This window comes from Amphiura filiformis, chromosome 5, assembly GCF_039555335.1.
Source record: "Amphiura filiformis chromosome 5, Afil_fr2py, whole genome shotgun sequence".
Classification (NCBI taxonomy): domain Eukaryota; kingdom Metazoa; phylum Echinodermata; class Ophiuroidea; order Amphilepidida; family Amphiuridae; genus Amphiura; species Amphiura filiformis.
This window is the reverse complement of record NC_092632.1, coordinates 2,613,113-2,629,027: the sequence shown is the minus strand read 5'-3', so window position 1 is coordinate 2,629,027 and position 15,915 is coordinate 2,613,113. Positions and strand designations below refer to the sequence as shown.

Here is a 15,915-nt window from a genome sequence, read left to right as displayed (position 1 = left end):
CCGTATATTACTAGAGCGGTTATCGCATGATAGCTGAACCATGGGCTTCAGCAATACATTGTGGTAGGCCTACCATTAATGTCACACGTTTCGGACTTTTTCTCTTTCATGTGACACCACCCGGGGTCACACTTTTGTTTTTGTTTTCGAGATATTTAACGTAGAAAACACCCAAAAATTATTTTTATTATATTTTTTAATTTTTCCTTTTTCATTATTGACACCACTTAGGGGGCCATACCTTCTTGGCATTTGGAGATATAAAAAGGACCCATACGAATATTAACCCGGGTCTTATAATTTATAATGAGTATCACCCCGGGTAGGGAAATATTGTTATATTCTTTACGTTTTTCTCTTTCATGTGACACCACTCTGGTGGTCATACCTTCTTGGCATTTAGAGATATGTCCATTTCAGCCCAAAAGGTTGATGAGTAAGTAAGTATCTCATGGGCTAAGAAGCGAGGATAAAAATCCGTGCAATGAGAATTAAAAATCCTTGCTTAAAATATTTATATACAATGCAAGTTTCAACCCCACAAATGACCAGGATAATAAAGAAGTTACTTTACAAAGTAAGACTGATCGAGTCGAGAAATAAATCCTCTGTGAATCAGTTAAACAGAAGCACAGTGGCCTAATGGTTTGGGCGCGAGCTTCATAATCGAAAGGTTGCGGGTTCGTCCCCACCACGACCAGTGTGTTGTGTCCTTGGGCAAGACTGCTTAATTCCCAATTGTTTCACTCAACCCAGGTGTAAAATGGGGAGCTGCTGGGTGTAATCACAATCGAAGTCGGCTGAAAGTACCTGCGCATTTGCGGACTTGTACTTGTGGAAGCGGAAATGATTCTGATATATCCTAATGGCAGCGGAATAATAATTGTTGAAGTGTGCTGGTACTTAGGTGCAGTGCACGTGAAATCACCGACATTTTTTATTTGTTATTTTTATTTATTTCTAATATTTATTTTTCGAAAAATTCAAGCAATATCACTGCCGTACAATGCGACGCCCTTCTCATCCCATTTTTGGTCATTCGTGAAGATAAGCCTCGGGACGAGCAGACCAGTGATGTTGATGATTTTTGTTAAGTTAAGTCCCCAATCCACATGGTCTATTTCTATTGAGACATCCTCCGGGGACATCCTATGCTCCTGAACACTATGATAAATTCATCAAATCATTTGGGTATTAAACGTATTATATGTGTATTAATTGTACACGATGAACTGAACATCTTAGTGTTTAAAGTTAAGCACTATTTTGACATTTAGTTAATAAACAGTGCGTTTAATCTTTTGTAATAATACTTCTATGCAACTTTGACAAATTTTATACAATTACAGATATCTTCACTAAAGTTACGATATTTACAGAAATCTTATCACATTTTGATAATTTTAAGCGGTTGTGAGACATTTTAAGAAATAATATCGTTTGATATTGAACTAGCGTTCATCAAACTGCAGCTATACGTAAAAAATTACAATTAATTCAATTTAATATATTTATATTTAAAATTAAAACCTACCCTTATAAATCATTCTAATTAACATTGTATAAAACATAATATCGTTAACTTGACATTGGTGAGCCAGGTGTGTATACTTTCATCAATTTAAGCTGTAGCTAAGTAAAAATATTGACAAGTCAATTAAATGGATTTACATTTTAAATGAAAACCTACCCATTTAAACAACTCCCATTTTGTAATAAAACATAATAGCATTAACTTAATATTACCAGGTGTGTGATCGAGTCAAATGCACTTTCACAGTCTATAGCTATTAGTTTGGGCAGAAAAAACGTCACAAAATAATGAGAATCGTGGACATGCTTATTATTTGCAACATTCTTTTAAAAATATATTAATTAAGTGTATTTTTTTTCTTAGAAACAACAACACGTCCTAATACGTCAACATTTTGAAAAATTGTAAAATATGAGAATTTCAGATAATAATAATGATATTAAATGTTTAATGTTAAAATTTCAAAACTATAGTTGACGTGGATATTATAATATCGAGTTCAACTAACTGCGTTCATCCTGCATGAATAATATAACATATGTTTATTTATCAAAAATCGACTATGGCATAGTAGGCCTATAACATTTGGTGTGATCTTTTTCTTCAATTCTTTTTCTTTCTTTTCATACAGGCCAGCATGCTTATAAGCTGCTCAGCTTGGCATTAGCATTTTGCTTCAGCTTGGTCCCACCAGGACTCAAGCGTGTGTTCGCCAACAAAATAAATTTCATCACTTTGTTTTGCATGGTGCGACACGACTGGAAATATAGACTACACGTATGACCTTTGAACCAGCGCAAAGGTCGTCTGCTTCCTGCAGCTTGTGTGGATCTTACGGTGTTCATTTGGTACAATATTGTGGTTAATTTTAGGTTTTCGGTTGAAGAAAACATACTTTCAATGCCACAGAACGTCAAAACGGTATGTTGTTTATCTTTCTGTGAACAATTATTGGTTTAATTTTGCGCATAATTCACGTAAGACATGTCACTTTCATGGTAAGCTTAAAAAATGGTGCAAAATTTGGAAGCATTGCAATCATCCATGCATCAGGTAAATCCATGTATTCCAGCCGGAAGTTAATAGTAGATTGAAGAATTTGGTGGTGTTCGACGATGTTTATTGACATAAAAATATATACTGACGTTTCGTACAAAAGTACGGTACCGGTACCGTACTTTATTCCAGTCGGAGCCGTTCTCAAGATAGGTACCGTACTATAAATTAAATAGGTATGCTAGGTGAATTCAAATTTGCCATCAAACTGCATCATTTTATATATCAAATTAAAGCCCTTGAGTAAACAAAGCCAACACTGAAAACCTTTTTTTCATAGTACTTTCCGCAGCAAAGTTACATCTTGTCAAAGATTGACTTTCATCAAAAGATTCAGCTAGCAAAATTCCCCAAAACGGCATTTCGGGGTGTTTCTAGATCTTAGTCTCATGGCGATAGCAGCTTTTTTTAATGGAACTGCTATCAAAATCCTCTAAAATTCCATGTGCGACTTGATTATCACCATAAATAATCATATATTTGGGTCAAGTAAAACATATTTATGTAGGTTTCCTTCACCGACCTATTCTCAAAAAAAATTCAAATTTCTATGTAAATATGCATTGTGTTTGGGCCCCGGTCTCGGCGAATTTCGCTGACTAGCAAATGTGTTAACTAAGGTTTGCCTGGGATACCTAAATTAAACTCATGTCAGTCATGATGAACTAAAGTAAAGCAGATGATGTATACCAACTCTACTAGACTAGGACAATCAAGGAGAATCTGGCAGAATTTAGGGTTAGGGTTAAACTTTAGGGTTAGTTAAGGTTGGGGATAGGGTTAGGGAATGGTTAGGAACTTTATAGGGTTAGGGTTCCGCCTCCAGTGGCTGGAAGACTCCGCTTACCGAAGAAGCTAGGAGAATCCATATTAATTATTCAATTATTATTATTTATGGTACGATTACCGAATAGGGCATGAGGGTGCAACTTGCTAGACTTGAGTCCAGTCCTCGTTTACGGAGTTTAGGGTTAGGGTTGGGGTGGGGCAGTCTTGTAATAAGACTAGTAGAGTTGCACCCTATTCGGCAATCGCTCCTTATTTATTATTACTGTCCGTACTAAAAACAAGAATAAACAAAAAAGAATTATTAATATTATTATAATTATTTTTTCTTCTTCTTCATTCATTGTAACTTTTTAAAGATTTTAATAAAGACACAAAGTAAAATTTAATTGTAAATTATTAATTACTTATTATTTTCTTTATTTTAATACTTTGAAACGAGTTGTCACATTAAATATCAACAGACAACAGTAGGCATGTTCATAAAATTTTGAAATTTAATAAATTCAGATCTAAAATTGCTTTCATTAAAAAGAGACTCATTAAACTTAAAAAATGAGGGGTCAATCATGTATGGAGGCCTATAATTGGCAATGTTATGAGGAAAAGTATGCTCGCTTGAATGTCCCAAATTTTGTGTCCCAGCATTGTCAATGACAATGGCTAAATTTTTGAGCACGAAGGGCCATTTTACAAAAATGTGCTAATGTTTCATTTTTAAGTAAGAAAGCAGCAAATAAATGTAATTTAATTGTCATTTTCTCTGACAGAGAAAATGTCAAATAAAAATCAAACAATTTAAATATTTTGCAATTCTCAGTTATTTGTTGTGGATGGGAAACAGTAAACTCAAAATTGAGCAGTGCTCGAATTTCGCGGCGGCCACCGCGGGCATTGCCGCGGTGCCCTTTCATTTGGCCTTAATGCCCTGAAAAACAAGAACTTTACGCGGCCACAATGGCCTTGCCCTAATTTTGCAGTGGCCAGTAGCATTTGGGATCGAGTCTCGGTCGGGAACAAAAAATGCTCTCGATTCCGTAAGTGGAACCAATTTAAAAGTAGCCCTTTTATTTTGTATCACAATTGACTGTAAAGCTTAAGCTTTCATACAATCGCAGGTTACACTCAATCATTATGATCACACGTGTCGCTTCCTCCAGCTTCCTCGCCGCCGAAATCACAACGGAGTTGCCAGATCTTTTGCCGCACAAGCGCAGCAAATGCGCTGCAGGCTGCAAACAACAAAGTTCATCGGGCATGTTCCCTTGCTGACGAAAGCGCCTAACACGTGTCTCCTTAGCGGGTTGGCAAATATGTTTTTCGATCGTTCTGCAACAGGTAGAGATCCTGTGACATCCTGCAATTTGTTTATCGGAGATTTATTTTACGTATTTTTTATGCGTGATTTTTTTTCTTCCGTGTTTTTCAACATAAAAAAAAATGCTGGAAAATAAAAACGCTGACATTTTCATGCCTGAATGTATTCTAATAACGAACCTGGATCGAATATGGAAATTGAAGCTGTATTATCATTCTAATAACAGGTAAAAGTTTGACTGTATCACTGCACCTCCCAGGTGTTTGTTTCTGTTTATTTACATACTCATATTTCACTGAATGAATCATGAAATAAATAAATAAATAAATATATATATAAATAAATGAATGAATCATGAAATATAGAAAGAAAGAAGAAATAATGGTGGATGGATGGATGAACGAATAAATATATGAAATAAATAAATCATGGCCTCGGTGCCCCCTAAAATGTTAAATAGCCTAGGCCAAGTTGGCCTGCCCTAAAAATAACGAAATTTGCTTCGCCTTGGTGCCCTGGCATGATGGCCTCGGTGCCCCCTAAAATGTTAAATAGCCAAGGCCAAGTTGGCCTGCCCTAAAAATAACGAAATTCGAGGCTTGAAATTGAGGCAGGCATTTTGGTCGGGTTTTCGTGTACCCGACCAAGATTTCGCTACTGGGGTAAGAGAGCCAGCATCGGGTCACCGTTTTTGTTGTTGTTTGTTTTGTTTTTGTTTTGGAATGTCCCTGGACCCAGAGCTAAATGCTAGAATCATTCATGGTTGAACAATTTTTTTTTTTTTTTTTTTTTAAATATGCAAAGTGTTCATTTGTGTTCATTTCATACTCTACCAATGATTGCAAAATGGATACAATTCAATGCATTTTGAAATCATTAAAAATCATTAAAGCCAGGGACACTCCAAAACCGAGAAAAAATTTTTGTTGCAATTTTGGGTACGGTACTGTACCTGATTACCCTAAATACATTAAATATCAAAAATTAAAAAAAATATCAAATTTTAATAATTTGTCATAAAATTTGTATTAAATCACAAATTTCAAAAAATCTAAATTATTTGTTATCAATAATATCAGAATGACATTCCTCGTATTCAGAATGCAATTTGATATGTCTGATGTGCTCTCATGTCCCACAAAAATAGGCCTACTGTCAAAACGTTCATACCACAGCCTTTGATGTGGAAATGACCTAACACTAACAGGAATCTTCACTAGTCAGCAAACATAGTACTACGTTCAGAAATGCTGATAGATGTTTCATATTTTCAGTACATGTACAAAGCAAAGATATTCTGCTTCTTTCAGGTGACAGCAAAAATATAGATTTATCTTCAGTAAACAGTAAAATATTTCCTTCAGTAGACACTAAAAATATTTCTTATCTTCAGTAGACAGTAAACATTTTACCTATCTTCAGTAGACAGTGAAAATTTTCCTATCTTCAGTAGACAGAAATTTCCTATCTTTAGTAGACAGTAACATTTTCCTATCTTCAGTAGACAGTAAAATGTCCCTATCTTCAGAGGATGGTAACATTTTCTTATCTTCAATAGACAGTAAAATGTCCCCATATTCAGTAGGCAGTAAAATATTTCCTATCTTCAGTAGACAGAAATATTTCTGATCTTTAGTAGACAGTAAAATGTTCCTATCTTCAGTAGACAGTAAAATGTCACTATATTCAGTAGACAGTAAAAATTTCCCTATCTTCAATAGACAGTAAAATTCCACTATGTTCAGTAGACATTAAAATTGTTGCTATCTTCAGTAGACAGTAGAAATTAGTAGACAGTAACATTTTCCTATCTTCAGTAGACAGTCAAATGTTCCTATCTTCAGTAGACAGTAACATTTTCTTATCTTCAGTAGACAGTAAAATGTCCCTATCTCCAGTAGACAGTAAAATGTCCCTATCTTCAGTAGACAGTAACGTTTTCCTATCTTTAATAGACAGTAAAATATCACTATATTAATTCAGTAGACAGTAAAAATATTTCCTATCTTCAGTAGACAGAAATATTTCCTATCTTTAGTAGGTAGTAAAATGCCCCCATATTCAGTAGGCAGTAAAATATTTCCTATCTTCAGTAGACAGAAATATTTCTGATCTTTAGTAGACAGTAAAATGTTCCTATCTTCAGTAGACAGTAAAATGTCACTATATTCAGTAGACAGTAAACATTTCCCTATCTTCAATAGACAGTAAAATTCCACTATGTTCAGTAGACATTAAATTGTTGCTATATTCAGTAGACAGTAGAAATTAGTAGACAGTAACATTGTCCTATCTTCAGTAGACAGTCAAATGTTCCTATCTTCAGTAGACAGTAACATTTTCTTATCTTCAGTAGACAGTAAAATGTCCCTATCTTCAGTAGACAGTAACATTTTCCTATCTTTAATAGACAGTAAAATATCACTATATTAATTCAGTAGACAGTAAAAATATTTCCTATCTTCAGTAGACAGAAATATTTCCTATCTTTAGTAGGTAGTAAAATGCCCTATATTCAGTAGAAAGTAAAAATATTTCCTATCTTCAGTAGACAGTAGAAATATTTCCTATCTTCAGTAGATAGTAAAAACTATTTCCTATCTTCTGACAGTAAACATTTTACCTATTTTCAATGGCAGTAAAAATATTTCCTAGCTTCTGTAGACACAGTCAGAGTAGAATTTTATATCTCATCCAGTAGACAATAACATTTTCCTATCTTCAGTAGACAGAAATATTCCCTATCTTCAGAAGACAGTAAAAATATTTCCTATCTTCAGTAAACAGTTTTCAAAAAAAGTGGAAAAAGTGGGCAATGGTGAATTCAACGGACGAATACACAAAACACATCAAGGATCAATCAATAAATGATACAAGAGGATACCTTGAATATGAACAACTGGAAAGAAAAAGAGCAAGGTACACCAACTGGGGAAACAAGTAAAATACAGACTAGATGGTACACGGGGGTGGGAGTACAAAAACAGCAAATGTAAAATCACTGTGCACATAGCAGACAAACAAAATCAAACAGACAAAAAACATTCAACGTTTTGAGCAGATATATACTGCTCTTCAGGAAAATTATTTTAAAATCAAGTTTGCTACTAAATTATATTTGAACTTGCCTTCAGTTTTTGACTTGGATTTGTGTTTAAACTACAGCATGTTGTTTTTGCTGTTTGATTTAATATTTTGTTTTCTATCTGCTTGAACCATTGGTTGTTTGGTTTTGTTTTTTCTGCTCTGTGTACAGTGATTTTCATCACTTCCAGTGTCCTTTTGTTTTCCTGACACTTCTGTGGCTCTGGAATTGGCAATTTTTGGTCATCGAACTTTGCCTGTTTTTGTGCCTACAATTGTTGTTTGGTTTATTATGTCTTCTTGTATGTGCACTGTGATTTTCATCACTTGTTCTAGTGCACTTTTGTATTCCCATTGATCCATGTTGTTTTTGCAGGTTTAGCACTTATGTGGGCCTTGAAGCTGGTATTTTTCTAACTTTACCTACTTTTGTTCCCCTCTGCAATCTGCATACCATCTAGTCTGTATTTTACTTGTTTCCCCATGTCAAGTTGGTGTACCGGTACCTAAGTATCTTGCTCTTTTTCTAAACAGTTTTCCTAACGTCAGTAGACGGTAAAAATATCCTATCATTAGTAGACAACAAAATATTTCCTATTGTCAGTAGACAGAATATTTCCTATCTTCAGTAGACAGTAAACGTATTCTTATCTTCAGTAGACAGTAAAAAGTATAGTAATTTTGAGCAAAACATGAATTATGACATTTGTTTTTGAACTACAGTATCTTTTTCACTGTTTTCTTGTGGTATAACATGTTGTTTCATAAATGATTTTTATGTTGATGTTTTAGGTTACTAAATATGTAGTTTCAGAATGAACATGTATGATTGTTACCAACAGCAATGGCAATAGCAATTTTAAATCCGTATTAATTGTACAGCAAATAAGGCTAAGAATGGGTATAAATGATGGGCCGTATAAAACCGCATTATATAGGCGTGGTCTGATTTTTCATGTTCTGTTTTCTATCTTAGATTGAGGCCTATCATGTTAACAATTACGTATCCAAATTTTGAGTTGCATTGCTACAGCGGTTTTGAGCAGAAACATGTATAACAATGCCCCATAGGCTAGTAAGATCAATGAGTTAATCATTGACTTCTTGGCCTTCTTGTTGTAAATATTAAAAGAATTGTGAAATTGGCCATCAAACTTTAAGAAAGAATTAACAGTTTATCCCCATTACCTACTTTACATCAAACTTTACCTACTTCTGTGCCTACATTAGTTGTTTTTTGTCCCCTCTGTGTACAGTCTAGTCTAAGTCAGTATCTTACTTGTTTACCCACATCGAGTTTGTTTACTTTGCTTTTTTTTCTTTGCAGTTGTTTGTATATTCTAGGTATCCTCTTGTATAATCATGTACCGGTATTGATTCTTCATGTGTTTTGTGTCCTTGTCTGTTGGATTGCCCATTACCCACTTTCTTGTGAAACAGTACTATGAAAATAACTTTGGAATCTTGAGAGTCTCAGTTTCCTATGATTACTTAAATTGTAATAGTTGTCTGATGATGGTGTTCCTGGAAAATTTCAACCCAAAGCTCCTCCACTACTGTAGACAAATTGTCTTAAAGAGGCATGGTCCTTTTTTCTTGTTCTATTTTCTATCTAATATTGAGGCCTACAATTAAAACAATTGTAGTTGCATTGCTGGAGCAGTTTTGATATGAGAAACTGAAACGTGTATAACAATTATATATACCCCATAAGAAATACACTTCCGGCATAGTAACCACAAATCACTACGTTTTTGTTTACACCATTTAAATGAAACACATCTCGGGCATTAAACTTCACTGGGGTAATGAGAAATATATGAGCTTTCTTTTGATATCAAAATCTCAGTTTTGATGAATAAAAATGGAGGATGAGGCTGTCAAGGTCACCGACCTTTAAATAGCTAAAATCTTTCTCTTTCATGATAATTCTTATACATCAAAACAACCTGTGGATTCTTATGGTGAGGTCATCGGACAATCTTCTCAAAGATAATGGTTTATAGCAAAAACAACAAAGTGAGACAGATCTTGTTGATATCTGGCTGCTGTAGTTTATAGATTCATTATTTTTTTTTATCAGAAAATGCATTTATGATTGACCTTTGATTTTTATAGTTGACCTTTGCCTCATGTAATTCAATTCAATGCTGAAACATATTTCCCAACATTGTAAAGATCAAGTATTTAAAATTGAAATAATACTATAATAGATGCATCATTCAACCTAAAGCCGCCTTTAGTAACTTGTATCTATGTATTTACTAATATTCCAATAATTTTTACTACACAAAAGCATTCAGTGTACAATTTTAAAGAAAAAGCATGAAATTATAACGGTGTTCATAATACCTAAATACGTTCAGAAAAGCTTTTGTGTGCAATTAATTCCAGTCAACTACTCCCTGTGTATTAATGTAATCATTTGTTTGATAAGTAGTTTGGGTTAGTAGTGTTACCATAGAGTGAAAGAAAGAAAAATAAAATGACATCAATAACAGGGATGACTTGCTGTGATTGATTGACAGGTGCTGACAGGAACACTGAGAATGTGATTTTCTGTCAGTTTCAGGGTCTCGGGTTAAAAATTCTTCCAAAGAAATTTGCCAGACTGTAGAGGAATGTGTGACTGCGCACAATGTCACTATACTCCAAAGCTCAAAGTTCTATTTTTTTTTATTTCAAGGTGTTGCTGTTATTCACAGATTCGGTTGAAAAAGCCTTTGTGTGTATTTTTGGGTCATTTTCAAATATTTTGACATTGTCAAGTATTTTATGATTTTATGAAATACTGGAAAGTGAGGTGGGCTTCTTGAAAGTATTTACATTCCCCATGTTCACAATTTTCTGTGCTATAACTTTTCTGTCATGTTTTGGAGAGTATTTAGCAGGCATGAGAATTTCCAGTCAAAAAGCTGAAACCAGCTTTTTATGATGTCAAAATTCCAGCAATTTCATTATTTTCAGCCCATTTTCAGGCATTTTTGTCCAATTTTACACGGTTTTCCAGAGCTTTTCCAGATTTTTTTGTAAATGTGTATTCCCATGCCTGATTAAGATGATGCTGCATAAAATGACATTTTGATTCTCATCCTGAAGATTTTTATGAATTGACAAGGGGGGAGTGTTTGTTTGCGAATGCAAAATTGACATTGGTAGCAGTTGTAATCCTTTTTAACGCATTCTTGGAAAATGGTGCATTACTTTTTATTTTAAGGGGCTACAAAAAATCTTTATGATTCATGTTGCTTAACTTATTTTACCATCACAATAAATTGCTAGAGCTTTTAAATAAAAAGTGATACCTCTAAATGAAAAACAACATGGGTATGGACAAAATATGGACCATACTTGGAAATTGAAAACGACATGGGTTTGGAGTTGCATAGACCAACTCCAGCAAATGATGTGGGTGAGACAAGAACCAACAAATTAAAAGGCCTTACCTGTGCAGTGCATTTTTGAAATATGAGAAGTATACCTTGTACTTACAAAAATAAGACAATGAACTCATTAGTTCTATTAATTAATATGTGTTCAATTGGAAATCTTACTAGACCATCTCAAAAAGTTTCCCACGCTTAGTCTCACGTCAAACCTGCCTTACCTGGTGCTCAGTCATAAAAGGGGAGGCTCCCTTGAGAGTCAAGTTTAGTGTTCTTAAGAAGAGTTTTGTTTTTGTCTTTATCCCAGACTAATCAGGCTTTAGGTGCTTGATTTTACCTGTCATTCTCTGTCAGAATTTTTATAGAAAAATACCTAAATTAGGGTGACTTTCACTAAAGAAAACATGTCGTGCCTTGGGAGGAAGGGTCTCATTGTATGCAGGGTGACTAATTATACCTGGATTTGGCCTGCTGATGTATAACTTTTGGTTGTGTCAACAGTGTTGGTCAGAGTTGTATAGAAGTGTGGCCACATTGTATGTCTGCTTGTATAAAAGTGCCACATATAGCACATTCAAATAGTCTGGGCTGTCCCGTTTTAACGGATGATTAAGCAGAACCAAGATTGACACCGTTAATAGTGAAATTTTCATGTCAATCATTGGATTGAACTAAGGTAGTGTTTGGGGTAAATCCAAGTTTGATCCAGTCCACAAATATTTGGACAAGTGTGTGTTACATTGCTGGCATGGCTGGCGATAGAGTTGTGGGTTAGTACAGGTTCATATACTTCTGTATCAAGACTTTTATGTCTATGGGCAATATGGAGATATGCTGTTGACAGGATTGCTACAGGTCTTTTTCTTTGAATAACAGAAGGAAATTTTATTCTTCTTGTTTTGCTTGTCCTATGTTAACAAACTTGTACATTGCTCCCTTGTGGATTTCTTGTATTTGTTTTTCTATTTATGAGCTGCTGCATAGCTGCAAACCTTTCCCTTCAAGGCAATGCCATATATTCTTTAACTTATTGCAGAATACGAGTGAAGTACATTTTCAAGAAAAGGTGGTTCAACTTATTAAAAGAGTGTCAGAGTCAATGCAGGGCTTCAAGCAGCCCTATATTTCCTTTTTTTTTTTTAACCCTGCCTATATTTTTGTATACTTATATTTTTATCCAAATTTAGGAAATTTTAAACTTGTACTAGCACTGCACTAGTGTATTTTATGTAAAATTGAAAATATCTGTCAGTCTGTGTGCTTCATGTACAGTTGTTGTAAATTTTTAATGTGGAAACTGGTGACATTCCAACTTTTGGAAATTTATAGTACTTCTCCATAGAAATGCTTTTAACACACACACACACCCCCCACACACACACCCCACACACCCAAACCCACACCACACCCACCCCCACACAAATAGAAAACTTGACTCATTTGATTAGGAAAGCAAGTAAGATGGTGCACAGACTTCCAGTAAGACCATGTCTCAGTGAAATTTGCACTCAAAAGTGTACCTAAAGTTGTGCATTACTTTGGGTGCAAAATTTGGAGAAAATTATTTCTTAAATCAGCATTTTTTGATCAAAATCTAACACTGGAACTTAAATGATTTTCCAGGCAGCCTACATTGCTATTCTGATACCGTCAGATGTAACAATCCATTTGAGGAAAAATCTGAAGAAAATTTATTTTATAAAATCTTCTCATCTCACATTTTGTATAGGAATATTAAACCAAACAAATATCATTGAAGTTACTACAAATTTATAAAGTTAAACATTGGGAGTTTATGAATTTTTCATATATTTTCAAGAATTAAATTTTGAAAGTATTTACCGACGGATAAAAAGTTATTGACAGAAACTCTTACATAAGTTACAATAATACACCAAAGTTGCAAAACACAAAAACAAAAACAAAATTTACTTGACAAATCTGGACACGCATGCCATGTTTCCTGTTTATATTGAAATACATAGGAAGACCATCCGTTGTGCCAAAGGTCACTTTTCCAGACTTCCTGTTTAGAAGCTGTAATGTCAGTCACTATGTGGTCATGTGACTTGTAAGCATTAAATTATATGCCTTTTATAAAAGAGCCAAAGCTTGCTGTTATAAGGAATCACAATAAACATAATACATTATAAATGTGTACTCATTCAAAGAAGTGTGTAAGTCAAGTTAGTGTAAACGATAAATGCAGATTATTTGGGGAAAAGTGTGTGAGTGTTATTTTGTCTACTGTTTTGGTAATTAATTTCCATGATTGTTGTTTGCTGTCCATAATGATTTATAAATAAATAGCTTATTCAGGGAAATTTTATTTTGCAAAACTAAGCTGCTTGTGAAATGATTTAATTCTTTGCAAAATTCACTATTTTTTTTCAGTATTTAGATGATATTTGTTATAATATTTATTGTGATTTTTTGTATTTTTTTCCTGTAGACTGCAGATATCCCATTGATGATGAGTTGGAAATTTGACGAAGATCATATAACTACAAATACCTCTGAATTTTGGCTCTAAACACAGACCCTCGAAATGTTCTAAACAATTTGTCTCTCTGTCACTATGGGCGTCAAAGGCTTACATGCATATGTAGATCAGTGCTGCGGGGAAGCATTGGTCAATGTAAACTTAAATCAACTTGCACGCCAATACCGCAAACAACATGGTCGACAACCAGTCCTTGTCATTGATGGAATGGCCTTGCTGAGGAAGTTCTACAACCCAGTGATACCATGGGTTTATGGAGGAGAATGGCTGGAGCTGTTTGAACGAATCCAAGCATTCTTGGAAACTTTAAAGAATGCTGATATTAAACCTGTGTTCATATTCGATGGAGTTGTGGAACAGTCAAAGAGAGCTACTTGGCTGGATAGGCGGAAGAAAGAACGAAGATTGGTCAGTCAAGTTTTTGAGCATATCAAGAGAACAGGTCGACATCCGGAAAAGAGACATTATCATATACCTCCTTGTATTAGTGGATGCATGAATAAAGCACTGAAAGTTCTTGGAGCTGAAGTGTCCCGATCTTCGATTGAAGCTGATAAGGAGATCTTTCAATACTACAAACAGCATCAGTGCTTTGGAGTCCTTAGTCATGATTCAGATTTTCTTATCTATGATGTTGACAATTATTTTGCTTCTGAGACATTGGACTTCAAGACTCTCCATGTCAAGATGTATAATAAGCAAGTGCTATGCCGCCATCTAGGCATTTCCCGACAACTACTCCCTCTGCTAGCCTGCATCCTAGGTAATGACACCATCTCACCAAATTCTCTAACCAGATTTCATCACTGGGTTACAGGTATACCTAGAGATGGAAGACTCAAGTTTCAAACAACTGTGCCTTGTTGTGCAGACTTCCTCGCAAGCCATGGTACCAATCAGTTGTCTGAAAGACTGATATACGATGTTGAAGGCCAGGCGTTTCGTTTTCCTGGAATGCAGGGTGTCTTTCAACAGGTCATCCATGATTATACCTCAACAGATGAATATGTTCCAATTCAACCACATCGGCAGGAAGCAGCTGTACAGTCGGCCAAACATAAGGATTATGTTCATCCTCAAAGTATAAAAGGAAGAGAACTTTTGCAAGCAAAGAATGCCCCGTTAGCTAGACATCAGGAAATACTAGAAGTTATAATAAAAAGAAATCACATGGCTTCAGTAAAGAAAGTTCTACGCTGTGCAGAAACTGATTGCAACATGTCCTTTGAGGATGACAGTGATCGTAATATGCCATCAGCAGCACTTGTGCTGAGACCAATTCGGCAACGTGTGTATGGAGTCTTATTTGGTGTTGGATCCGGGACAGATCCATCTGAGGACAAGGCTGAAGCTGGGAGCAACTCAGGGACAAGATTGGTCGTGAGGGGTCAACGCTGTAAACAGTACTATGCTTATGCTGGATATTCTTTGAAAGACCCAGATGTGGTCGCTGCTACTCCTCTAGATTTATCTGGTAAGTTCACTTGTAAATTACAGCCGCTGTTTTCCTTTGATTATTCTGATGTTCTCGCTGTTTTTATGGTGAAATATCTGGAGAAAGTAAAAAGTTCAATAGTGTACAGAATTATTAAACTCGAGAGAAGGTGATTGTTTGCATTATTATACTCTCGTGTCAGATTTGACTTCCCATTTTTCTTCAGTGAGTCTTAATCATATTCCTTGCCCAGTTTCGTTTGCTCATCCACATGAGGGTTTTCTTATTTCACTGTTTAGGTGAGTGAATTTGGAATGACAAAATGTTTTTTATTATTATTATTTTTTATTTCATATTTGTTTGTACCTGCAGGTGGCACTCCATCCTTAGAAGATATTTGGGTGAAATCAGAAGATGAAACACTCCATCTTAGGCAACAAGCAGTAATATCATGCCTTCATTGCAACATAGATGAAACCTACTTACTTGAAACTTTACCAAGACGTTACTTAGCCCTTTGTTGTCTGGTACATTACTTTGTGAAGAATGGTCCTGACACCATGATGAGAGAGTGTGATGTGGATGCTTTCATTGCTCAAGCTGTGTGCATTGGTTTGCATACTGCACGTAGCATTTGGAACTTGAGGGTAAGTTGGGGTTTGAAATCAGTGATTGAAATCAGCAAGTTGTACTTGAAGTGCTCATATTTATGACTTGGTACTTGTACTCAACCATACTCACACTTATTATACTCATCTTATCTCTATATTCATACTTGTACTCATTTACTCATATTCTTATACTTGTGCTCAA

The 15,915-nt window shown here is 35.0% G+C and overlaps 1 protein-coding gene across 1 annotated transcript; it reads left to right on the top strand.

The window, feature by feature from the left end:
- Positions 1–2,344: 2,344 nt before the first annotated feature.
- Positions 2,345–15,915, top strand: LOC140152473 (constitutive coactivator of peroxisome proliferator-activated receptor gamma-like). The gene is made up of 3 exons (XM_072174796.1): positions 2,345–2,455; positions 13,617–15,141; positions 15,475–15,915. Exons 2-3 carry the CDS (start codon positions 13,743–13,745, stop codon positions 15,813–15,815), a joined length of 1,740 nt encoding a protein of 579 aa, XP_072030897.1. The 5' UTR covers positions 2,345–2,455; positions 13,617–13,742; the 3' UTR covers positions 15,816–15,915.